This window comes from Lithobates pipiens, unplaced genomic scaffold, assembly GCF_037356315.1.
Source record: "Lithobates pipiens isolate NorthernLeopardFrog02 unplaced genomic scaffold, aLitPip1_a1.2 Scaffold_62, whole genome shotgun sequence".
NCBI lineage: Eukaryota > Metazoa > Chordata > Amphibia > Anura > Ranidae > Lithobates > Lithobates pipiens.
The window spans coordinates 2,089,341-2,112,985 of record NW_027507884.1 but is presented as its reverse complement, the minus strand read 5'-3'; the positions used below and the strand labels follow the sequence as shown (position 1 = coordinate 2,112,985).

At 44.6% G+C, this 23,645-nt stretch overlaps 1 protein-coding gene across 1 annotated transcript; it reads left to right on the top strand.

The window, feature by feature from the left end:
* Positions 1-5,583: 5,583 nt before the first annotated feature.
* Positions 5,584-22,713, top strand: LOC143958854 (high affinity immunoglobulin gamma Fc receptor I-like). The gene is made up of 4 exons (XM_077467835.1): positions 5,584-5,719; positions 13,328-13,597; positions 17,483-17,758; positions 22,362-22,713. Exons 1-4 carry the CDS (start codon positions 5,584-5,586, stop codon positions 22,517-22,519), a joined length of 840 nt encoding a protein of 279 aa, XP_077323961.1. The 3' UTR covers positions 22,520-22,713.
* The last annotated feature ends 932 nt before the right edge of the window (positions 22,714-23,645 follow it).

The window sequence follows — 23,645 nt, the reverse complement described above, 5'->3', positions numbered from 1 at the left end:
AATTTCAGGACGTTGCAAAAGACTTTCATTCAATTTCCAGTTCCAATCCCTCTTATGTGTAGCTTCCTTCAGAAAAATATTGATTGTAACTGGCGCATGGTCAGACCATGTTATATTTCCATTACTTATGTCCTGTACTAAGGATAATATTCGTTGAGGTAGCAAAAAGAAATCGATGCGTGAGTACCATTGGTGGGGATTTGAAAAGAATGTATAGTCCCTTTCGTCTGCATGGAAAGCCCTCCATACATCAACCAATTGAAATTCGTTTAATTTGCGAAGGATATTTTTCCTAATTTTTTCAGGAACAGACGATGTCCCATTTGAAGTGTCTAGTTTTGGATCTAGAGGGACATTAAAATCCCCCCCAATAATAAGAGTCCCTTCCTTAAATTCCATTAATTTTGATAGTGCTTTATTCAAGAACTCATCTTGATGTATGTTTGGGGCATATACTGTAGCAAGAGTTACTTTAACCTTTCCTATAAGTCCTTTAAGAAATAAATATCTTCCCCCAGGTTCTTGACATTTATCCAACAGAGACCATGTTATTCGATTAGAGATTAAGATAGCCACTCCCTTGGTTTTAGCGTCATGATTTATGGCGTGGTAAACATTTGGGAAGTTTCTATTTTGAAGGTAGGGAAATTTTCCCTCCTTTAGGTGTGTTCCTTGTACCATGCCAATGTCAGTTTTGGAGCGTTTTAAGTCATTTAATAGCATTTTACATTTTTCGGGAATATTGAGTCCTCTAGTATTAAGTGATGTTACACGTAATCCCGCCATCATGCCTGGGCTAGAAGGGGAAAAAAAAAAACCCAAAGGAGAAGGCCGAACCCCCGTGGGGAATATCAAGTTTCCCCCACACCTACCTATGGGTTCTCAGTTTCCCGTAGGTGTAAGGTATGGGAGAGTAGCTAGCAAATACATAGCACGTGCAGTGCATAATGGTTATAAGGTCTCTCCATTCTCCCTCCATTGACATAAGGGTCTCTACCATAGTATGATTGTTCTGGATTGAAGGGCTGACGATACTCCCTATCATAGTAACCTGTCTGCCTATATGAGGGTGGGTGATTCCCTCCAGGGTTACGATACTGTTGTCCCATTCTTCCAGTATTGGAGTTTCTCTGTGGTGATGAATAGGACACCCTTCTCTCCTTCTTATTAAATTTGCTGGCAGGTTTTTTTGGGGTTTTCTGACCTTGACCTGCTACAGGCATATGTTGTATTTGAGAGGGCTCTTGTTCAAAAGTGCCCCCCCCCCCGTGTCCCTATTTCCATTTGTGAATCAGACCGCAATGTCTGTTCCGCTCCCAATTTCTTTTGCCATTCAAAAACACTGTTGGCCTGGTAATCCTCAAAATCCCTATTAAATTTTTTATTTTTTTTTTTATTTTCTGTTCCTTCTCCTCTTTATCTAACATTTTTAGCAAACTTGTACTCCTATCCTTATATTCTTCGTTATCCCTATGTGGCAATAAATTATCCTTCAGAGCCCTGATCTCTCCATCTAAACGTACTAGTTTGCTATTTTTCCTGGATACCAGGAATTGGAGGAATCTGACTCCTGCCTCATTAAAATATCGGAACCATTCCTCCAATTCCATCTCTCCCTTTTCGGGGCCACACCTCCTGACGTAAACTTCTAGGAACCATACTTTTTTTGATGTAAGTTTCCAAAAAGGCGATATCCCATTGTGTATGTATTTCTGAGACTGTTAGATTTTTTAATCGCATGAACAGTCCACTTAAATCTCCCTCATCCTCTTTATATTGTTCAAATACACCTTTCGTGTTCAATTTCTTAGATGCTCTTTACTCAAAGATATCCATAATCCACGAGTATGAAGCAGATATCACTATGAGTGTGTTTAAACAGCTGCTATATTCGTGTATCAATATCAAGACAAAATAAAACCCATATAATACAGCGCTATTCTCAAATTCAAATACTGAGAAAAACTTTAAAATTAAAAAATTTAGAGAAAGTACGTGACCAAAAAAAATAAAATAAAATTAGTGAATATATATATAATAAATGCAATAAATGGAGCAGCAACTTAAATGTGAGATACCCACAATTTCAAATACCAATTTTTTCAAAAAAGCTGCGCTATAATGAATCAATCCAATGTGTTAACATATAAATAAATTAATTGTGCAAAAATAAATTAAATCCAAAATAAATCCAAAAATACAGGCAAAAAATTGAAAAGAATCTATATGTAAATGTTCAGGATATTAGTCCGTTTCCCATTAAACAATGATTCTGCTTGTTGTCTCCACTGTGTTTTATCACACCACACCAATGAAAAGAGTGTCATCAAAGTTGCAGGAAAGGGCTTTCCACCACCAACAATACTGACGCTTACCAGCTATACTGATCCCATCTCAGAGATCTGATATCGCCACTGTTAAATCACTCCCTCTGGACATGAACTGCACGGAGGATGTATCTCTTTAAGCACTCTGTTCCAGTAGTTGGTATATTCCTACGGCCACACCGCTCATTGCCCAGCACATGCATAAACAAGAGGAATCACCATAGTGTAATATTGTCGAAATATTTTAATAAATAAAAGACTTGCACTTACATCAAATGTAAAAAAAAAGATTTGTTTTCAGTAAAAAGATTTGCCGGCCGGCTTCATACAATGCTGCCCGTCGCTCCCGGGTTCAGCATAGATCGCGGTGACGTCAGCACGCCGCTCCTCCCTACGCCGTTTCGTTAGAGATAACGTCTTCCAGGGGCACGGGCGGCGTACTGACTCACCGCCATAAATAACACTACACATAGTTAGTACCGCCCCACTCTGAGCTTCTGATGGCCATGTTTAATGAGGGCGAACTTCCCCATTACGTGGGCGGATGTTATGTCACTTCCACAATATGCAAACTGCTATAATGTAGAGGATCCCTTCTGGAATTTTTCCCTACCCATCTGAAAGGGCCATATTGAAAATGGGCAGATGTTCCCTTATACTGAACACATTACTGCACATATATGATAGCTCTGCAGTCAACATATCCAGTATTAATTATAAGCAAATATTAGGAAGGGAAATAAAATTTATTAAAAATAAAGCAAATGTTAAATTTTTTTTATTATTTTTATTTATATTTATAGGATTACCAGCCAATATTACGACCATCATACATCATGTTTATCTCCAAAAGTCTTGCATGATATATATGTATACCATGTTTATTTCTAAAAGGTCTCACATGATGTAATGAAAATTTTAATTTTATTGTTCTAATTAGGCTGCTCATGAAAATCTCAACCCAATTTACTTGAAAATTAACATAAAGAGATATTTTTTGATGGTGGGGCACTCCATACCCCCAAATATGTAGTACAGTGGGTTTACAATATTTCATCTCACCGCATCCCATCTAGCCATTACAATATTTCATCTCACCACATCCCATCTAGCCATTATCGATAAATGCGTTAACATCCACCTCCACATTGAGGCCATATGGGTTATAGCAACGTACCCTATGTATCCAAGTAATTTCCAACTTGGATAATTCCCTCACCAAAGAGCTTCCCCTCCAGTGAGCGCTGTCCTTGTCTATTCCCAAAAACAATGTGTTAGCCGGGTTGCGATTGTGATGAATAGCATAATGTTTTGAAACCGAATGAAACCTGAATCCATTTCGTATATTGGTGATATGTTCACCCAAGCACACCTGCATGGTGCGCTTAGTCCTACCTATATATTGAAACCCACAGGGGCATTGTAAAAGATATACAACCCCTGTGGAACTGCACGTAATAAACGGTTCAATTTTGTGTTCCCTAGATGTGGAGACAAAAGACTCTGTTTTTCTCTGCCTGTTCTTAGTCAATGCGCAAACTTGACATTTATGACACTGATGGTACCCTGACATATTTTGGAAAAAAGATATCTTTTTAGTGGGTGGGTCCACCACATTAGGGGCTATTTTCTTCTCTATTAACCTTTTTTTTATTATATCTGCCTGCAACTTATAGTCGGCCAAATCGGCGCAGTTTCGCCTCATTCTCAAGAATTGACTCTTTGGCACTGAGTCTAACCATACATCATGATGACAACTCCCCCGGGTATAAACGCATTCCTATCCGTCTTTTTGAAGAAAGAAACTGTCTTAAAAGTGTCCCCACTCTTATTGATTGTTAAGTCAAGGAAGTTTATCTTCTCTTGGCTCACCTCATATGTAAATTTGATACCTCTCTCATTGTCATTCAAGTTAATGAAGAATTCTTCCAGTTCCAAGACAGTTCCATCCCATAGGAGGAGGACGTTGTTTATGTACCTAGCCCAAAAGGACAAGTGTGGACTCCTGTCCTTATAGACGACATCCTCCTCCTATTTTGCCAAGAACAAATTGGCGAGACTGGGGGCATACTTCGCCCCCATAGCCACTCCACGAATCTGTCGATAATAATTTTGTTCAAACCAAAAATAATTATGATTGGCTACATACTCAAGGAGATCTATAATGAATGATTGTCGTAACTTGGGTATAGTGGCAAAAACATCAAGAAAATATTTAACTGAAGAAATTCCCATAGCATGCGGAATTATAGTGTACAAAGAAGACACTTCTGCTGTTACTAAGAAAGTGGGTGCACCCACTTTTAATCCTGACAGCAAATTGATTACATGTCTGGTATCCTTAATATATGATGGTATACATTGTACCAGAGGTTGAAGGAAAAAGTCAATATACTTGCCCACACAATCAGACGGCCCGGGGGGCAAGTAGGACTTTTATGGATTTTAGGGAGATAGTACAAGACTGGGGCCCATGCTGCTTTAGGAATTAAAAAGGTTTTTTCCTTTTCATTCAATATACCCAAACGAGAACCCCTATCGACCAGTATTTGCAACTTTTTTTATATTGAATTACCGGGTTACATTGAAGAATAGCATAAGTGTCTCTATCATCCACTATATTATGCATTTCTGCCAGGTAATCCTTACGGTCCAAAACTACTATCCCCCCCCCCCCCCCCCTTATCTGCTGGACGTATTACCAAGTTTTTATTATTACACAATGAATCCAAGCCCTCCTCCAAATCCTTTTCCATTTTCATATTTCTAATCTTAATAGACTCCAAATCTCGCAGGAGGACATCCCTAAAAACCCTTAAAGAAGGAGCCAATACACCAGGAGGGTTAAACGTTGATGCATTAGAGAAACCTGTGTGTATATATTCCTGTTGTACACTATCATACTGTCTAGTTGGAGTAAGTGTGAAATGTCTCTTTATGTTAATAGTACGGACATACTTATGTATGTCCATATAAGTTTGAAACTTATTTAATTTCTTAGGGGGTGCGTACTTTAAACCTTTATTAAGAAGGGCGCATGCGCGCAGCTCGACATGACGGACGCCTTTCACTAGAGCTCCGCATTCCCCGCAGCAGTTCCGGGACTGTTTGAGCTACCGCTAGCGAAAACAACATTCTCAACGCCGGCACGGTCCGCCGACACTGCCGAGCTCCCCCCGGGATGGTCTTAACGGGTCACCGCGGTAAATTGAAGCCAAAGCCTATCAAGGAAGCGCTCGCGCGAGCCTCCTCCAAGATGGCGGCGAAAGCACAAGCACAGGCAGCTTCACAGCGTCCCAGCTCTCCCTCAGGCACAGCCGATCTGCACAGCGATGACGAGGAGGAGGAGTGTGGACCCAGCTCAGAGGACTTCTCAGCACTACCGACTCCAGGTATGTCACAAACAGACATCCTCTCCCACATAGAAAGAATGCTTCATAAGGCCCTTAAAGCGACTTCTGAGCAAATAACTAATAAGCTAACACGTGAAATACGTGAATTGGGACAGCGCACCGCTGATCTCGAAACCAGGGCCGACAACATGGAGCTTACTCTCAGGGAACATGCTCAAGAGCACTCGACCCTCCGTGAGGAGAACTCTATGCTACTTTCGCGGCTCGAAGATGCCGAGAATCGCTCCAGGAGGTCCAATTTGCGCCTTCGCGGCATTCCAGAATCAGTGATTCACCTACAGTCTTTCACCACGGCCCTATTTCAAGAGCTTTCCCCATCGATCCCGATCGAACGCCTAGATTTTGACAGGATCCATAGGGCCCTGACACAATGCCAACCTGATGGCCCGCCGCGAGACATTGTAAAACTCCACTTCTTTAGATCGAAAGAGCAACTTCTCGCAGCTGCCCGAAATAAGGAGGACACTCTCACCTTTCAGGGCCACACATACCAATTGTTCACTGATCTGGCTCCCCTCACAATTGCAAAACGCAGAGCCATGAAGCCGCAACTACAAATCCTTATGCATCACCAGATTAAGTATATGTGGCGATTCCCGTTTGCTCTACAGTTTACCTACAATGGTCAGCAATACACTTGTACCTCTCCGGAAGCCTTGCAACACCTCCTTGAATCTCTACATCTGACAACTCCTGAACAACAGGTCGAGACTACATTACCACGCACCCCTGCCCGCTTAACTCCATATCCTCATGCAGCCACCCCCAAGCATGACTCCAGAGATCTGCACTCACCGCGATCCATCCGGAAGGGTACTCTGGCAAGGGCTTCTGCCGTAAGCCTTCCTAGTCCCAGAGTTTTTGTACCCCGCTGAACTGTTCCAGTCCCCCCACCACTGGTTTCCTCACCCTGAACAGGTTCCTGGGTACCCTGAACCTTGAACCACCGGCCTGAATAGCTTGCCATGTTTATTAGACTCCTGTGTGTATGGAGAAAACTTTGTTTTCGTTTTTTGATTTCTGTCTTTTGTTCTTTCTCTTTTCCCCTCCTTAGTTTCATGGCCTCATCTGACTGTCGCGAGAACTTACCACTTGCTCTCCATTGAGAACTTAAGGCCCTAAGCTATAACCGGCAGGGGAGGGTTTATATACTATACCCACAAAATCTTCCTTAATGCTACCTCCAATGGTGAATCTGCTTCTCCCCCTCCCCCCCCCCACTCCCTCCCCCCCTTTTTTTCCCTCCCTTTCCCCCCCTCTCCTCCACACAGGGTCCGACAATAATGTTATTAGGTTTAATGTCTCTATTGATGTATAGTTGATGTATGAGTTGATGTATATCACAATGCTATCTCATATGCTTGTACTGAAATTGTTACATTTTTTCCCGGTATGCTGCGGGGAATAGTCACTGCTCCCCCCCATCCTAGTGCGTCTTCTCTATGGCAGGTTTTCCGGTTGTAGAGACCACGCACTATAAGGTCGGGCGATTCGGATTTCCCCGTTTCGCAACAGCCTTCCTATGCTTCGCCTTATGTAGTTGTTCTTTTGTTTTTCTGTTCTTCCCCCACTTTTCTTGCTCTTTCTCAGCCCCCTCTGCCTTTGCCCCCCCCCCCTCTGGTCGGTTGGCCCGGGCGGATCCCAGACTTGGGTATAATTTCCACCCACGAATGGACATATGGCCCCCCTGAACATATTAACATTAAATGTAAAAGGTCTCAACTCCCCAAATAAGCGTGTTAAAGCGTTTCGCACTTTCGTATCTTCAAAAGCAGGCGTGGTGGCGCTCCAGGAGACGCACTTCTCCACCCACAATACCCCCAAATTTTTCAATAGCAAATATCCTTTAGTATACACGGCCTCTGCAGCTACGAAGCAGCGGGGTGTCCTCCTGGCTTTCCACCTCTCTCTCCCATTCACTCTAGCCTCTGACATTAAGGACCCGGAGGGCCGTTATATAATTTTAGTAGGCTCTCTCCAAGAATCGGACGTCACTTTCGTCTCTTATTATGCTCCCAATTCAAATCCCATTCCCTTCTTCTCACACCTCTTTCAGGTGATCAAAACCCACCTGAAAGGCACTTTGATCATGTCTCAAACTTAGTCATTCACCCATCCATTGACAAATCTCCCTATACACCAGAACGCCAATCACTATCGACTCAATTTCGATCCCTGCTCCAACAATCTTCTCTACTAGATACCTGGAGGGAATGTAACCCTAAAAAGAAAAATTATTCCTTTTATTCCAACCCCCATAATTCGTTCTCGAGGATAGACCACATTTTCATCCCTGTAGCATCCTCCCCAATATTGATCCAATCTTGTATACACCCGATTACCTGGTCTGACCATTGTGCAGTGATTACCACTATATCTTCGCTCATACCACATTCCAAGGATGGATCTTGGTGCATGAATGACAAATACCTAACTAACCAATCCTTTTGTCTTGAAGTAGCATTACGTGATTATCTCGTGCACAATGCCACTCTGGAGACCCCTCCCATTCTTTTATGGGAAGCCCATAAGCCAGTCATACGGGGCAAATGTATTTCCACCGCTTCCTTTCTTTAGAAGGATAGATTGGAACGTCTTCAACGTTTAGAAACTGATTACCAGCACCATTTTCTACTGTCCCTTCGGAAACTAATAAGTCCAACATGGACAAAACTCGATTGGAGTTGGACTTGCTTCTTTCAGAAGCGGCAGACAAAACCCTGCGCAGGGCCCATCATACCATATATACTAAAGCTAACAAGCCAGACACTTTTCTGGCTCTCCGCCTTAGACACCCTGAGCGAACCCACAAACCAATTAGACTTAAAGTGGACAAAGGGGCCCATACCAGCAACCCAGTTAGAATAGTGACTGAATTTAGCAAACGCCTGGCCAAACTATACGAACCTGCCGCCCCCTTTTCCCAGGAGATGGCCGAGACCCTATTCCGCGACTTGCCAATCCCCTCTCTTTCCGCCCCAATTCGCACCATCATTGATGCAGAGATTTCGCCTCCTGAGGTACTCCAGGCTATCAAATTGCTTAAACCTCATAAGAAACCTGGCCCAGATGGGCTTACAGGGCTATACTACAAAACATTTGCCGGTATCCTGGCCCCTCTTCTGGCGAACTCGTTCCAACGCCCTGTTAAAGGGGGGCACCTTTGGTAGTGAAACACTCACGGCCTCCGTCTCTATGATACCGAAGCCTGATACCGACCACACCGTCTGGTCTAATTACAGACCCATATCGCTCTTAAATGTTGATATAAAACTCCTAGCGAAGATCTTATCTACACGTTTGAACCCACACATTGGAGGGTTGATTCATAGAGACTAAGTTGGGTTCATCCCCAAGCGCCAAGCGAGTGACAACATGCGTCGGATTATTCTATTACAGCATCTAGCCAGATCTCGGGGTATTCCCATGCACCTTCTATCCCTCGATATCCGCAAAGCTTTCGACACTGTGTCCTGGCCCTACCTTACATATATACTACAAAGATGGGGTTTTGGCCCGCATTTTCTCCGCTGGATTGACGCCCTATACACTCATCCTCAAGCATTTGTCCGTTACTCCGGTTTTAGTTTCCCAATCCAACGTGGCACTAGGCAGGGGTGCCCTTTGTCCCCCCTACTTTTTGCTCTCACCATCGAACCGTTACCAGCCATGATTAGATCTAACCCCCGATATTCAAGGATTAGAGATAGCCTCCACGACCCATAAATTATGTCTCTTTGCGGATGACGCCCTTCTCTTTATCACCTTACCCCATATTACTTTGCCAAACCTTTTTGAGGTACTTGACGCGTTCGCACAGGTCTCAGGTCTTGAGGTAAATCAAGCTAAATCCAGAGCCCTTGCTGTGTCCCTCCCTGCAGAGACCCTCCAATGTTTGTGTGATAATTATCCATTTCAATGGTCCACATCTCATATACCCTACTTAGGAGTCAGACTGACTAGTAACCCAGCCCATTTATACCAAGCTAACTACCTATGCTACATAACCTTTCATCACTCCTTTATTCTTGGCAACCCCTGTGTGTCTCCTGGCTGGGACGCATTGCGGCTGTAAAAATGTCCCTACTGCCCAAATTGCTATACTTATATAGAGTACTCCCAGTCACGGTCCCGCTATATTTCCATAGGGCTATCCAAAGTCAAACTTTCAAGTATATTTGGGGTAACACGAGGCCTAGGATTTCTAAAACTGTTCTCTTTTGACATAAGCTCAGAGGGGGCCTGGGTATACCACATTTTAAAAATTATTATTATGCAGCTCAATTGTCACAAATGGCCCTTTACCACACTACATCTGAAATTCCACTGTGGGTTAGTCTGGAAGCAGTTGAGCCTCACCCTATATCCGTTTCAAATTTACTTTGGCTCCCCCCTCAGACATATAAATTATTCACTAATCCTGTTACCTGTCATTCCCTCAAAATATGGCGCATGGTAGGCATCCCTTTTAAATTGCAATCACCTCACCTGCCCTTGCTCTCGTTTTTTGGGTCACCCGAACTTTTATCCGGCCTACACGGAACCAAGCGCCTTTTTGACTTGGTCCCACGCACGCCTAACCCGAGTGTGTGACCTGTCTTCGGGTAACTCCTTCACTGCATTTCCTGACCTGCAGACCCAGGCCCAAATACCCCCTAGAGAGTGCTTTCACTATCTTCAGATAGTTCACTTCTTCCAGGCATGCATCAAGCCCAGTCCCAACCTCAGCTCTCTGTCCCCATTTGAATCCATATGCTCCTCTGACCCGCACACCCCAGGCATTATCTCATGTCTTTATACCTGTCTCTCCTCTGTATCTGAAGACCCCCCGCGTTACGCTACTCTGTGGGCCACGGACCTGTTAATCAATCTCAACGCAGAGTCATGGACTGATATATGGGCCAATACAAAAAATTCCTCACAGAACGTAGTTGCCTCTGAAGCTAACTATAAGGTCTTGATGCGGTGGTATTTGGTCCCCTCTAGAATTTCTAAATTTGTACCTAACTACTCTTCTGACTGTTTTAGGGGTTGCAAAGATCGGGGCAATCATGTCCACATATGGTGGACTTGTCCTATAGTGAAAAATTTTTGGTCCACGATTTTCCAAATACTATCTGTATTGATGCAACACCCCATAGATCGTGACCCAGCAATGGCCTTGCTGAACTGGTTAACCCAAGACTTTACTAAAGCCCAAAACCGACTTTTTCTTCAAGTAACGACTGCTGCTAAACAAACGATTGCGAAAGCCTGGAGGACACCTTCCCTGAATATAGCCGAAGAAAATCATAGAGTCACGCAGGCTATGATTCATAGTAAGATAGAGGTAGTCATCCTAGATAGGATCCCACTATTTAATAAAATATGGCAACCTTGGGTAGACCACTTCCTACCGAAAGATTTCGATACCCGTCTCATGGCTCCTTAGCCCAGAATGGGCGCAAGGTATACTGTCCGGGGTTCGCGTGGGCCTTCCGACCATTCCCATTCCTTCTTACCTTTTCTACCCTCTTCTCTGGCATTTCCTCTTTCCCCTAATAAGTCCCTACTCTTTTTTTTCTTTTCTCTCTTTCCTCCTTTTTTTCTAACTCTTTTTCCCTCTCCTTTTTCTTTCTTTACGTAAAATTTGTCTCGCGGAACTTGACCATCTACAATTACCTCTGGTAATAGTTTTTATTTCAATGATGTTTGTTATATGACTCTTCTCCCTCTGGGATCATAAGTTTGCTTTTACCCGGTCCCCCTGTTGAGTACCTCATATCTGCTATACTTTGTGTATAAAAGGTCTTAGGGCCTGTTTTAGATGTTTCTAATGTAACTATTCCTGCAAACTTAAGATGCAGCTTATATGGTTACTCTTTGATACTGCTATCATTGTAAAATGTTCTGCTTATTCTATTGTGTAATATTTGGCTTCTTAATAAAATTATTTGAAACAAAACCTTTATTAAGAAGAGCTGTTTCAGCTTTTGTGAGAATCTGAGAACTGAGATTAAAAATGCCATCCCCACTTATTTCTTTGTTTTTTTTTGATTGTGCTCTCCTCCCCCCTCTGGTTCCTCTTTGTTTTCTATTCCCCTTTTTACACCCTGATTTGCCTTGGGAAAACAACAGTTCTGCTGAACCTGATTGTTCACTGCGGGTCTAGGGGGGTCTGCTCTTGAGTCTCCATATTCCCTCCCTTTCTGTGTATAATTTTGTGAGCCTTGATTGGTGGGACCGTCTCTGTCACATAAGGGAAAGAAGCAATTCCGAGTCTCCACCCCATACTCAAAATCCTCCCCTCTCCCAAGACTTTACTAAAGCCCAAAACCGACTTTTTCTTCAAGTAACGACTGCTGCTAAACAAACGATTGCGAAAGCCTGGAGGACACCTTCCCTGAATATAGCCGAAGAAAATCATAGAGTCACGCAGGCTATGATTCATAGTAAGATAGAGGTAGTCATCCTAGATAGGATCCCACTATTTAATAAAATATGGCAACCTTGGGTAGACCACTTCCTACCGAAAGATTTCGATACCCGTCTCATGGCTCCTTAACCCAGAATGGGCGCAAGGTATACTGTCCGGGGTTCGCGTGGGCCTTCCGACCATTCCCATTCCTTCTTACCTTTTCTACCCTCTTCTCTGGCATTTCCTCTTTCCCCTAATAAGTCCCTACTCTTTTTTTTCTTTTCTCTCTTTCCTCCTTTTTTTCTAACTCTTTTTCCCTCTCCTTTTTCTTTCTTTACGTAAAATTTGTCTCGCGGAACTTGACCATCTACAATTACCTCTGGTAATAGTTTTTATTTCAATGATGTTTGTTATATGACTCTTCTCCCTCTGGGATCATAAGTTTGCTTTTACCCGGTCCCCCTGTTGAGTACCTCATATCTGCTATACTTTGTGTATAAAAGGTCTTAGGGCCTGTTTTAGATGTTTCTAATGTAACTATTCCTGCAAACTTAAGATGCAGCTTATATGGTTACTCTTTGATACTGCTATCATTGTAAAATGTTCTGCTTATTCTATTGTGTAATATTTGGCTTCTTAATAAAATTATTTGAAACAAAACCTTTATTAAGAAGAGCTGTTTCAGCTTTTGTGAGAATCTGAGAACTGAGATTAAAAATGCCATCCCCACTTATTTCTTTGTTTTTTTTTGATTGTGCTCTCCTCCCCCCTCTGGTTCCTCTTTGTTTTCTATTCCCCTTTTTACACCCTGATTTGCCTTGGGAAAACAACAGTTCTGCTGAACCTGATTGTTCACTGCGGGTCTAGGGGGGTCTGCTCTTGAGTCTCCATATTCCCTCCCTTTCTGTGTATAATTTTGTGAGCCTTGATTGGTGGGACCGTCTCTGTCACATAAGGGAAAGAAGCAATTCCGAGTCTCCACCCCATACTCAAAATCCTCCCCTCTCCAATTGTCATAGTAAGGTCGAGGGCCACCATAAATATTATGATTAGGTGGTACATTATAATTAAAGGGTCTTTCATTAGACCCATAATGGTTATAAGGTCTCTCCATTCTCCCCCCATTGACATAAGGGTCTCTACCATAGTTATAGTTACCATCTTTTAGTTATCCTTGCTTTTATAATTTTGTTTTTCCGGCTGGGTGATCCTGCAGGTTCCTCTCCATGTTTATGAAGGTGACGATGTGACTCTGAGATGTCACCATTATCCCGGATATTCTGCAAGGGAGACTAAATTTTACAAGGATAATGTCGGGATAAGGAACTGGGAATCTGAATCTGTGTTACACATAAGAAATATAACAATGGAAAGATCCGGTAGATATAAATGTAAAAAAGAGGTCTATCACAATTTACTGTATTATAAGCACACCGGAGAACATGTTATATCTGTAAAAGGTAAGTCCCTCATACATGATTTTGGTGAAGCAGGAAAAGAGTCAATATGCTGCAGTGTGTTAAAAGAAATGTAACGCTGCCCTCAAAGAAAATTGCCCCAATTCCTTGTCCCAGTAGTTGCTCCGCAGTCAGCCACACAATCATAGACACTCTTTGGCTCAAGGGGGTGTCCTTTTGGTGTTTTTATTTTTGGGATAACTTTGATAGGGTTGGGGTGGGGGGGGGATTCAAGTGGGATACTCCAAAAAGAGATGTGTACAAGATGTGTATAGTAAATTTCCTTCTGTAGAAATGAAGCAGAAGTCCTTGCAAAAGCAAACTGTGGACTTGGCTTTGTAGTAGAAGTAGAAGTTAAAAGCACAAAAGCTTCTTTCTTTGAGCAATCAGAGCAGAGTCCCATCACGCAGAACTAGATAGACTTAGCTCTACAGGACACCTGCAGATGTCCCCTTTAGACAAACACACAGCTGACTCTCTAGCACCAGAGGGGTGGCAGCAGCCTAAAAGTTTTTAAAGCGGTCCTCCACCCTGAAGTGGAAGTTCCGTTCATCTGATCCCTCCCCCCCCTCCGGTGCCACAATCGGCACCTTTCAGGGGGGAGGGGGGGTGCAGTTACCTGGATAATCCAGGTATCTGCACCCACTTCAGGGACAAGACCGCTGCAGACGCCCCGCCCCCCCCCCCCGTTGTGTTCTGGGAAACACACAGTTCCCAGGACACAGAGGGGACCAGCAGAGACGCGCAGCGCGACTCGCGCATGCGCAGTAGGGAACCGGGCAGTGAAGACGCAATGCTTCATTTCCCGATTCCCTGACAGAGGATGGCGGCGGGGGCAGCAGATAGACGAGCGATCGCTCGTCATCTGCCGCCGACATCGCTGGACCCTGGGACAGGTGTCAATTTATTAAAAGTCAGCAGCTGGAATATTTGTAGCTGCTGGCTTTTAATATTTTTTTTAAAGGTGCAGAACCACTTTAAGATTTCTCTCACTTTCTACACTCACAAATATCCTTGGAAAGTTGGTTGCCTCCTTCCAACATCTTCATTCAGCTCTTTGTAACTTCAACATCCAGGGTCTCAGGTTGCTCACCTAAGACCTTGTGAACTGCAAGCACAGGGCAGGGCTGCCCGGAGGGCAACAAGCCCTCCAGGCTGTGTTCCTCTACTGACGGAAAAGACCCCGAGGCTCTGTGTCTAAGATTATTTATACCGACTCCCAGCAGCCTTAAGGGCCACTCTCCCTGGGATTGGCCAGAGCTGTGTAAATATTCATGCTGCTATTTGCATTGCTCCACATCTTTGTTCTAGAGCAGGGGTCTTCAAACGATGGCCCTCCAGTTGTTCGGGAACTACAATTCCCATCATGCCTGGTCACGTCTGTGAATGTCAGGCCGCGTACACACGCGCGGACTGTTTGCCCAACCTTGTTCGTCAAACAGTTTCGGCAAACAGTCCGCTCAAAATTTGCATGAGCGGACTTACCCACACACGAGCGGACTGTTTCAGCGAACTGTTTGCCAAACAGTTCGCTCAACTTTTGAAATGAACGGACTCGCCCACGTAAGGAGGAGGCAAATCCGCCCATTTCGAGCGCGTGTACAGGTAGGCGGGGCCCGCGAAGGAGACGTCGCGGGCTCCGCTGCCTGGAATGGGCTTAAAGGGGAACCCCAACGCCGAAAAAAATCGGCGTGGGGGTTCCCCCAAAGTCCACACCAGACCCTTGTCCGAGCACGCTACCCGGCCGGCCAGGAAAGGGGGGCGAGCGAGCGCGCCCCCCCTCCTGAGCCGTACCAGGCCGCGTGCCCTCAACATGGGGGGGTGCTTTGGGGAAGGGGGGGCCGCGCGGCCCCCCCACCCCAAAGCACCTTGTCCCCATGTTGATGAGGACAAGGGCCTCTTCCCGACAACCCTGGCCGTTGGTTGTCGGGGTCTGCGGGCGGGGGGCTTATCGGAATCCGGGAGCCCCCTTTAAGAAGGGGGCCCCCGGATACCGGCCCCCACCCTATGTGAATGAGTATGGGGTACAATGTACCCCTACCCATTCACCTGTGAAATAAAGTACAAAAAAAAACACAACACAGGGAAAAAATATTTTATTGCACAGCTCCGGGGGTCTTCCGTCTTCGGGGGTCTTCTCGCCGGACTCCTCCGCTATCTGTGTGTAGCTCTTTTGCTAGCGGAGGAGTCCGGCTTTCTTCCTCCCCGCCGCCGGCCTCTTCTCCCGACTTCGGGGGTCTTGTCCCCCTCTTCGGTTCTTCTGCCGGGCCACCGCGCCTTCTTGTAGCTCTTTTACAGGCGGTGGCCCGGTCTTCTGTCGCCGCTGTCGCCGCCGCCGCCGCCGCCTTCCGTTCTTGTTCTTCTTCTTGTTCTTCTTCTTCTTCTCCTGGAGATGTTGACTCGACGAGCTCTCCGGCCGGAATGCCAGGGACACGCTCCGCTGCCACTTATATAGTGACAATGGGGCGGTGTCACATGGTATATGTCACATGGGTTGGTCACATGGGTTGATGTCACATGGGGACTATGACATCGTAAGGGGGCGGGGTCACCATGTGACCAACCCATGTGACATATACCATGTGACACCGCCCCATTGTCACTATATAAGTGACCGCACAGCGCGGCTCTGGCATTCCGGCCGGAGAGAGCGACGTGTCAACATCTCCTGGAGAAGAAGAAGAAGAACAAGAAGAAGAAGAAGAACGGAAGGCGGCGACAGCGACAGCGGCGACAGAAGACCGGGCCACCGCCTGTAAAAGAGCTACAAGAAGGCGCGGTGGCCCCGGCAGAAGAACCGAAGGCGGCGACAGAAGAACGGAAGGCAGCGGCGACAGAAGACCGGGCCACCGCCTGCAAAAGAGCTATAAGAAGGCGCGGTGGCCCGGCAGAAGAACCGAAGAGGGGGACAAGACCCCCGAAGTCGGGAGAAGATGCCGGCGGCGGGGAGGAAGAAAGCCGGACTCCTCCGCTAGCAAAAGAGCTACACACAGATAGCGGAGGAGTCCGGCGAGAAGACCCCCGAAGACGGAAGACCCCCGGAGCTGTGCAATAAAATATTTTTTCCCTGTGTTGTGTTTTTTTTTGTACTTTATTTCACAGGTGAATGGGTAGGGGTACATTGTACCCCATACTCATTCACATAGGGTGGGGGGCCGTTTCAGCGGACAGTTTTTCGGAATTTCCGAAAGACTTTGTCCGTCCAACTGTCCGCTGAAACTGTCCGCTGAAAGCCCACACACGGGCGGACTGTCCGCCCAAACACTGTTCAGCGGACAAGGTTGGGCGAACAGTCCGCCCGTGTGTACGCGGCCTCAGAGTTTTACATTGCCTCATGTGTAGTTCTGCAACAGGTGGGCCATCCTCTCAGTGGGCACGGGAGCCGCCGCTCGCGGCATATCACCGTTGACCACGGCGCGCTCAGTACGCCTACGCGCCGCTGTCTACGGCACATGCGCCGTAGACAGCGGTGCCTGTCTTTCGGCAAATATCTCCTAAACCGTGTAGGTTTAGGAGATATTTCTTGGACCTACAGGTAAGCATTAATCTAGGCTTACCTGTAGGTCAAAGTGTGTTGTAAGGGTTTACAACCACTTTAATAATAGCACCTATCTAGGAGGGTGCTATATCAACATGTGCTTGAAAAGTATGGAAGCTTCCATCCCCAGCCTTTTTTAGTGGAAATACTACTTTTCTGGCTGATAGTGTTTTCCGAGTCACTGACCTGGAACAAATATGCAAATAAGAAGTTCTTCCTAACTTCACTTTGGCATTCCTGATCTGCATGCTTGTAGCAGGGCAACTAGCATATTCAGAAGAAAGTAGTGGTCTCATTTAAAGTAAAAGTTTAGCAGTTAACCCACCTTTCACTTTCGCTTCCTCTTCTAGAGCCGTTTACCTGGCCAGAGATAACGTTGAGTCATTATCCAGTATTAGAAAATGATACCGTGACCCTGACATGTAAGACCATTCTCGGTCCACTAGGACAGAAGACACAACTGCTGTTTGCATTCTACAGAGATGAACAGAATGTTCAGAAATTTGGTTTATCCAGTCAATATGAAATCCAGTCTGCTTACATAAAGGATTCTGGGAATTATATCTGCGAAGTGAAAACCAAAAGAATGTTGAAGAGGAGCAAAGTAATAAATATTGAAGTAATAAGTAAGTATAAGTCAAGAGTTGCTCATTTGATAATAGTAACCAGAGGGATATGGTTTCTGAGCGCAACACAAAGCCCTTGTACACACGGTCGGAGATTTCGACCACCAAATCCGTTGGAGTAATTCCGACGCATTAATTCTGGAAGAGGTCCGGAAGTGATGTTGCATACACACGGTCGGACTAAGTTGACGGAAAATCCGATTGTACATAACGTGATGACGTTATTTCGTTACGACGGGACTACGTTCAGGCTAGTAGCCAATAGCTTTGGTCTAGGAATTTGATCTGAGCATGTGTGCCACTTTGTCCGTCGGAGTAGGCTACACATGATCGGAGTATTTTGTTGGAAAATTTTACTGGCAAGTTGGAAAAGTTGGTCCGTTGGATATTCCGACGGAAAAAGTCAGATGGAGACCACACACAGTCAGAATATCCGACAAAATGGTCCGATAGGACACATTCCGTCGGAATCTCCGACCGTGTGTACAAGGGCATAGACAGGACAAATGTAGAGTCAATGCCCACCTAATTCAACAGGACCTTTCCCGTTTTTTTTTTTCATTGAACCCAATAAATAACAGAACACCAGGGTCTGGATTTTAGTAGCCTTTTATTAAACAATGCCAAATACAAACACATTAACATATAGTTAGATAAACCAAAATTAGGTTTAAGACCTTTGAAGGCATATCTGTACCCTTGCAATGGAGGACCCCCAGCAGCCCAACAAAGAACAGGGGATTGTTTCACCAGACTACCACAGATACAATCCTGACACCAACTTCCAAAGTAGCTGAGGGGTGCCGTATTTGATATGGCTGGCCTATTTCCATCAAAACTCCATACAAATTCCAAGTTTTGAAGGACCTTAAGACCCCAACCAGCTGTTGTCACAAAATAATGAAATAAAATATGTGAAAGGGTATAAAGCTCTGGAAAGAAATAACTCTCTAGTCTAGGGACAATTTTAATTTCTCTTCAGTTCTAGGGGGGGGGGGCTGAGACCCGATCTTAGAACACAGGATGGTTACAAGGACGAGTTCCGACCCAAAGACAATCTATTTATGGCACAGATTACCCCAATAGCTACTCTTAAATCGCCAGGCACAGTGAACATCCGTTTCAAGTCACCAGGGAAAGGAGGTACAGCATCCACAACATCAGACACAGGCAAACTTAAGCCATAACCAGAGTCCACACCTTCCTTTACTTGCCCCAAAAGTACTGTTAAATGTGTCTTGCTTAGCCAATCCAGCTAATTAATATCCAGTCGGGATTGACCTTTTTGTAGCAAAATTTAACTTAATTCAATACAGAAAATCCAGAAATAATCCAATTTGGCTTGCAATACACTTGAAAAATGTACTTCCTTTTGGAGTAGCTCTAGTGCTTCCATAGTGTTTGAACCTACCCTCTACTAATGTTCTTCCTTCCATTGCCCCTAACTCCACACTTTATGTCTACTTCTGCTTCCAGTGGGGGAATCCCAAATAAAGGTTATTTGTGTAGTGGTTGTTCTCTCAATATTCCTCCTTCCTGACAAAAGTCCCTCCAGAAGCTGTCTCTTTGGCCCAGTAACTTGGTATTGGCTTCATCCACCACTCTATATACAATATATATATATATCAGTTTCTCCCTTAGCCCTTGTACACACGGTAAGAGAATCCGTCGGAATGTGTCCTATCGGACCGTGTTGTCGGATAATCCGACTGTGTGTGGTATGCATCGGACTGTTTCCGTCGGACCAAATTTTCCAAAATGTTGGAAATATTTTCCGGCCAACTAGTCCGATAGGACATACTCCGATCATGTGTAGAGAATTTCGATCGGACAAAGTGCCACGCATGCTCAGATCAAAGTCCTACATCAAAGCTATTGGCTACTAGCCTGAACGTAGTCCCATCATAACGAAATTACGTCATCACGTTCTGAAAGATCGGATTTTTCGACAACTTTGTCCGACCGTGTGTATGCAACAGTTTCGGACAAGATCTGACAGACAGAATCCGACGGACAAAATCCAACGGATTTGGTTGTCGAAATGTCCGACCGTGTGTACAAGGGCTTAGAACACTGACCATATTTAAGCAACCAAAATGGAGGAACTATAATCAAAAAGACCCTACCAGTAGATGCTTTACCAGTCCATTCAACATGGATTTGGTCAGCATTTGGTTACACATTGGTGTAAATGCAAGGCATGGTGTGAATGGGCCCTGATAGAGAAAAGAGTAAAGAATTCCATGTCCAATGTAGCAAGAGTATCTCTATATCACCCATCTACAAAATTCACATGGGCATACAGGTCTATTATTGGCTTATGCTTTGTTATTCGCTTTTGTGAGGGTGCTTTCTGACTTTATATTGGAATATTATCTTTAGATAATATATTAACACAGCACATTATATGTGCTAGTAGAGCAGTATATTCAGATTTTACATGAGATTATAGATTCATATAACTCATGTAACATGTGTGTCCTGAGACCTGATCCATTGCATTTGCCTACCAGTGTATGACTCAGCTTCTCCCTGGACTTTGCCTTTGCTTTCTGCCTCAACTCTGCTCATCTGGTTACCCATACTGAATACTGGCCCCGGATTCTGCTGATTCTGTACTGCATTGCCCAGCTGTAACTGATCTTCATGGACCTTTCCTGTCTGCTGATTCTGTACTGCATTGCCTTGGTGTTATCAACCATGGACTTCTTATGCCGCATACACAGGATCAGAGTATCCGGCGGACCAGAGTCTGGTGGACAATCCCCCTGTGTGTGGGCTCCGGCGGTCTTTTTCTTCCCAAAAGTCCGGGGACTTAGAAAGAAGTTTTGACTCAAAATTGTCCGCCGGACTCGGCAGTCCGCGGGACAATCCACCCATCTGTGTGCTAGTCCGCCGGACTTTTGAAATGAACGTGGCTCCAGGTAGACGGAACTAGCAAAGGAAGTCAATGTCGCCGCCTCCATCAGCGAGATTGACACCTTGCTGGCCCCGTCACCTGGTATGGATTTAAAGGGGAAGCCCTACGGCGATAAAACGGCGTGGGGGTCCCTCCAAAGTCCATAGCAGACCCTTATCCGAGCACACAGCCTGGCCGGTCAGGAAAGGAGGTGGGGACGAGCGAAAACCCCCCCGAGCCGAACCAGGCCGCGTGCCCACAACATGGGGGGGGTTGCTTTAGGGAAGGGGGGCCCTGCGATCCTTCACCCCAAAGTACCTTGTCCCTATGTTGATGAGGACAAGGGCCTCTTCTCGATAACCCTGGCCGTTGGTTGTCGGGGGCTTATCGGAATCCGGGAGCCCCCTTTAATTAGGGGGCCCCCAGATTCCGGCACCCTACCCTATGTGAATGAGTATTGGATACGATGTACCCCTACCCATTCACCTGGGGAAAAAAGTGTACAGAAAAAAAAAACATAACACAGGTTTTTTAAATATTTTATTAGACAGCTCCGGGGGTCTTCTCGTCGGACTCCTCCGCTATCTTCTGCTCTTTTGCTCTTTTACTAGCGGAGGAGCTTTCTTCTTCGTCACCGCCACCGTCTGGGGTTCTTCTTCCGACTTTGGGGGTCTTGTCCCGCTCTTCGGGGGTCTTCGGTTCTTCTAGCCAGGCCTCCGTTTTCTTCTTCCAGCTCTTTTACTAGCGTTTGCCCGGTCTTCTGTTGTCGCTGCTGCCACCTTCTTCTGCTTCTTCTTCTTCCTTCTTCCGATGTTGACACAACGCTCTCTCTGGTCGTAATGGCAGGAATGCGTTGTGCGACGCCTTATATAGGGACGAGGGGCGGGGTCACCATGTGACATCACCCGGTGACCCCCGCCCCTTTGCTAGTTGCTTCTACCTGGAGCCACGTTCAAAATGAACGGAATTTTCTCCATGTGTGGGCAAGTCCGTTAATTTCAAAAGTCCGACGGACTCCGCCATAGTCCAGCGGATTGTCATGAAATTCATGATTGAAGCAAATTTGACTTGGCATCCCTGAGTGTGGACTCTACGCGTTTCAAGGTGATTTTTTTTGCTGAAATCACCATGAAACACGTAGAGTCCACACTTTGGACTCAACTGGATTTATTATTTATATTTATTAGGTTAACCATTTTCACTTGTTCTGTATATTCATTCAATTTTTTCATTGTGATTGCTTGTACCAATTATGTCTATCCATTATATACATATGTCAATATGATTAATATTATAATTTATTATGCTTCTTTCTGCATGATCTATGTATTATATATTATGATACATTATATATATTTACTATTTAGCAATTGTATTTAATTTATTGGATTGATTAGCAACTCTTTATGGTTATACAGATCTTCCCAGTAGGGACAGTGATAATTAATTTAACTTTAGGTATCCTAGACCATTCCAAACACATATCCATGCCTCATTTAAAGTCCCACAACCCACTTTCTTCATTTTCTTTTATTAATTACAGGGATGGAGGCATGCTTATGTTGCGTTGGGGTCCAAACAGGTCACGCAATTTTTTTTTTATTCAATGGAGGAACCCTAGTTGAGAATGACTGTATGGAATAACAGAGTTATTGGACTCAAATTACTGCGAAATTCAATATTTTCTTTTTTTTTTCTTTTTAGGTCAAATTAAAAAAAAATCAGCAACTAAGCAAAACATAGCCCGGCTAATAATATCAGGATTTATACTGATCATTGCTTTCATTTTCATCTTTTATCATGTGAAATTTATGAAACATTTTAGAACTGTAAATGAAGGATCCCCAGCCCAAAGGCTGTGATAAAGACTGATGGCTTTCTACCTACTGGATTGTCTGAGCATGTCTACATTGCGGAGTATACAATGATGACACCATCTTGGATCACCAGTCCAAATAAAGAACTATAATGAGCTAGCTTTTAGTTGTGTGCAATGTTCTATTCATTCTTATCCCATTTCCAGTACAGAAGATGTACAGTGTCTTGCAAAAGTATTCACCCCCCTTGGGATTTTTCATGTTTTGTTGCCTCACAACCTGGAATTAACATGGATTGTTTGAGAATTTACATAATTTAATTCACAGAACATGATGGGTTTTTTTTATCGTGAAGCAAACAACAAATAGGACAAAATAAGTGAAAAAGTCAATGTCCATAACTATTCACCCCCCCTAAAGTCAATACTTTGTAGAGCCACCTTTTGCGGCTATCACAGCTCCAAGTCACTCTGGATAAGTCTCTATGAGTCTTGCCACATCTTACCACTGGGATTTTTGCCCATTCCTCCTGGCAAGACTGCTCCAGCTCCTTCAAGTTGGATGGCTTACACTTATAAACAGCAATCTTTAAATCTGACCACAAATTTTCTTTTGGATTGAGGTCTGGGCTTTGACTAGGCCATTTCAACACATTTATATGTTTCCCCTTAGACCACTCAAGTGTTGCTTTAGTAGTGTGTTTGGGGTCATTGTCCAACTGGAAGGTGAACCTCCGTACTAGCCTCAAATCACACACAGAGTGCTACAGGTTTTGCTCAAGAATATCCCTGTATTTAGCACCATCCATCTTTCCCTCAACTCTGACCAGTTTCCAGTCCCGACTGCTGAAAATGGTGTTGTTTGGGTGATGTGATGTGTTGGGTTTGCACCAGACATAGCATTTTCTTTGATGGCCAAAATCTTCAATTTTAGTCTCATCAGACCAGAGCACCTTCCTCCATACATTTTGGGAGTCTCCCACACAACTTTTCACAAAACGCAAAACGTGCCATTTTGTTTTTTGCTGAAAGTAATGTCTTTCTTCTGGCCACTGTGCCATAAAGCCCAACTCTATGGAGCGTACGGCTTATTGTCATCCTATGTACAGATACTCCAGTCTCTGCTGTGGAACTCTGCAGCTCCTCCAGGGTCACCTTAGGTCTCTGTGCTG

What these genes read in the sequence shown, in the direction of transcription:
- LOC143958854 (XM_077467835.1), top strand. Translation starts at nt 5,584, where the DNA reads ATGGCGGCGAAAGCACAAGCACAGGCAGCTTCACAGCGTCCCAGCTCT. An exon ending in CTCAGCACTACCGACTCCAG is followed by an intron (nt 5,720 to 13,327) that starts GTATGTCACAAA and finishes TTTTATAATTTT; the next exon opens with GTTTTTCCGGCTGGGTGATC. An exon ending in AATAAATATTGAAGTAATAA is followed by an intron (nt 17,759 to 22,361) that starts GTAAGTATAAGT and finishes TTTTCTTTTTAG; the next exon opens with GTCAAATTAAAAAAAAATCA.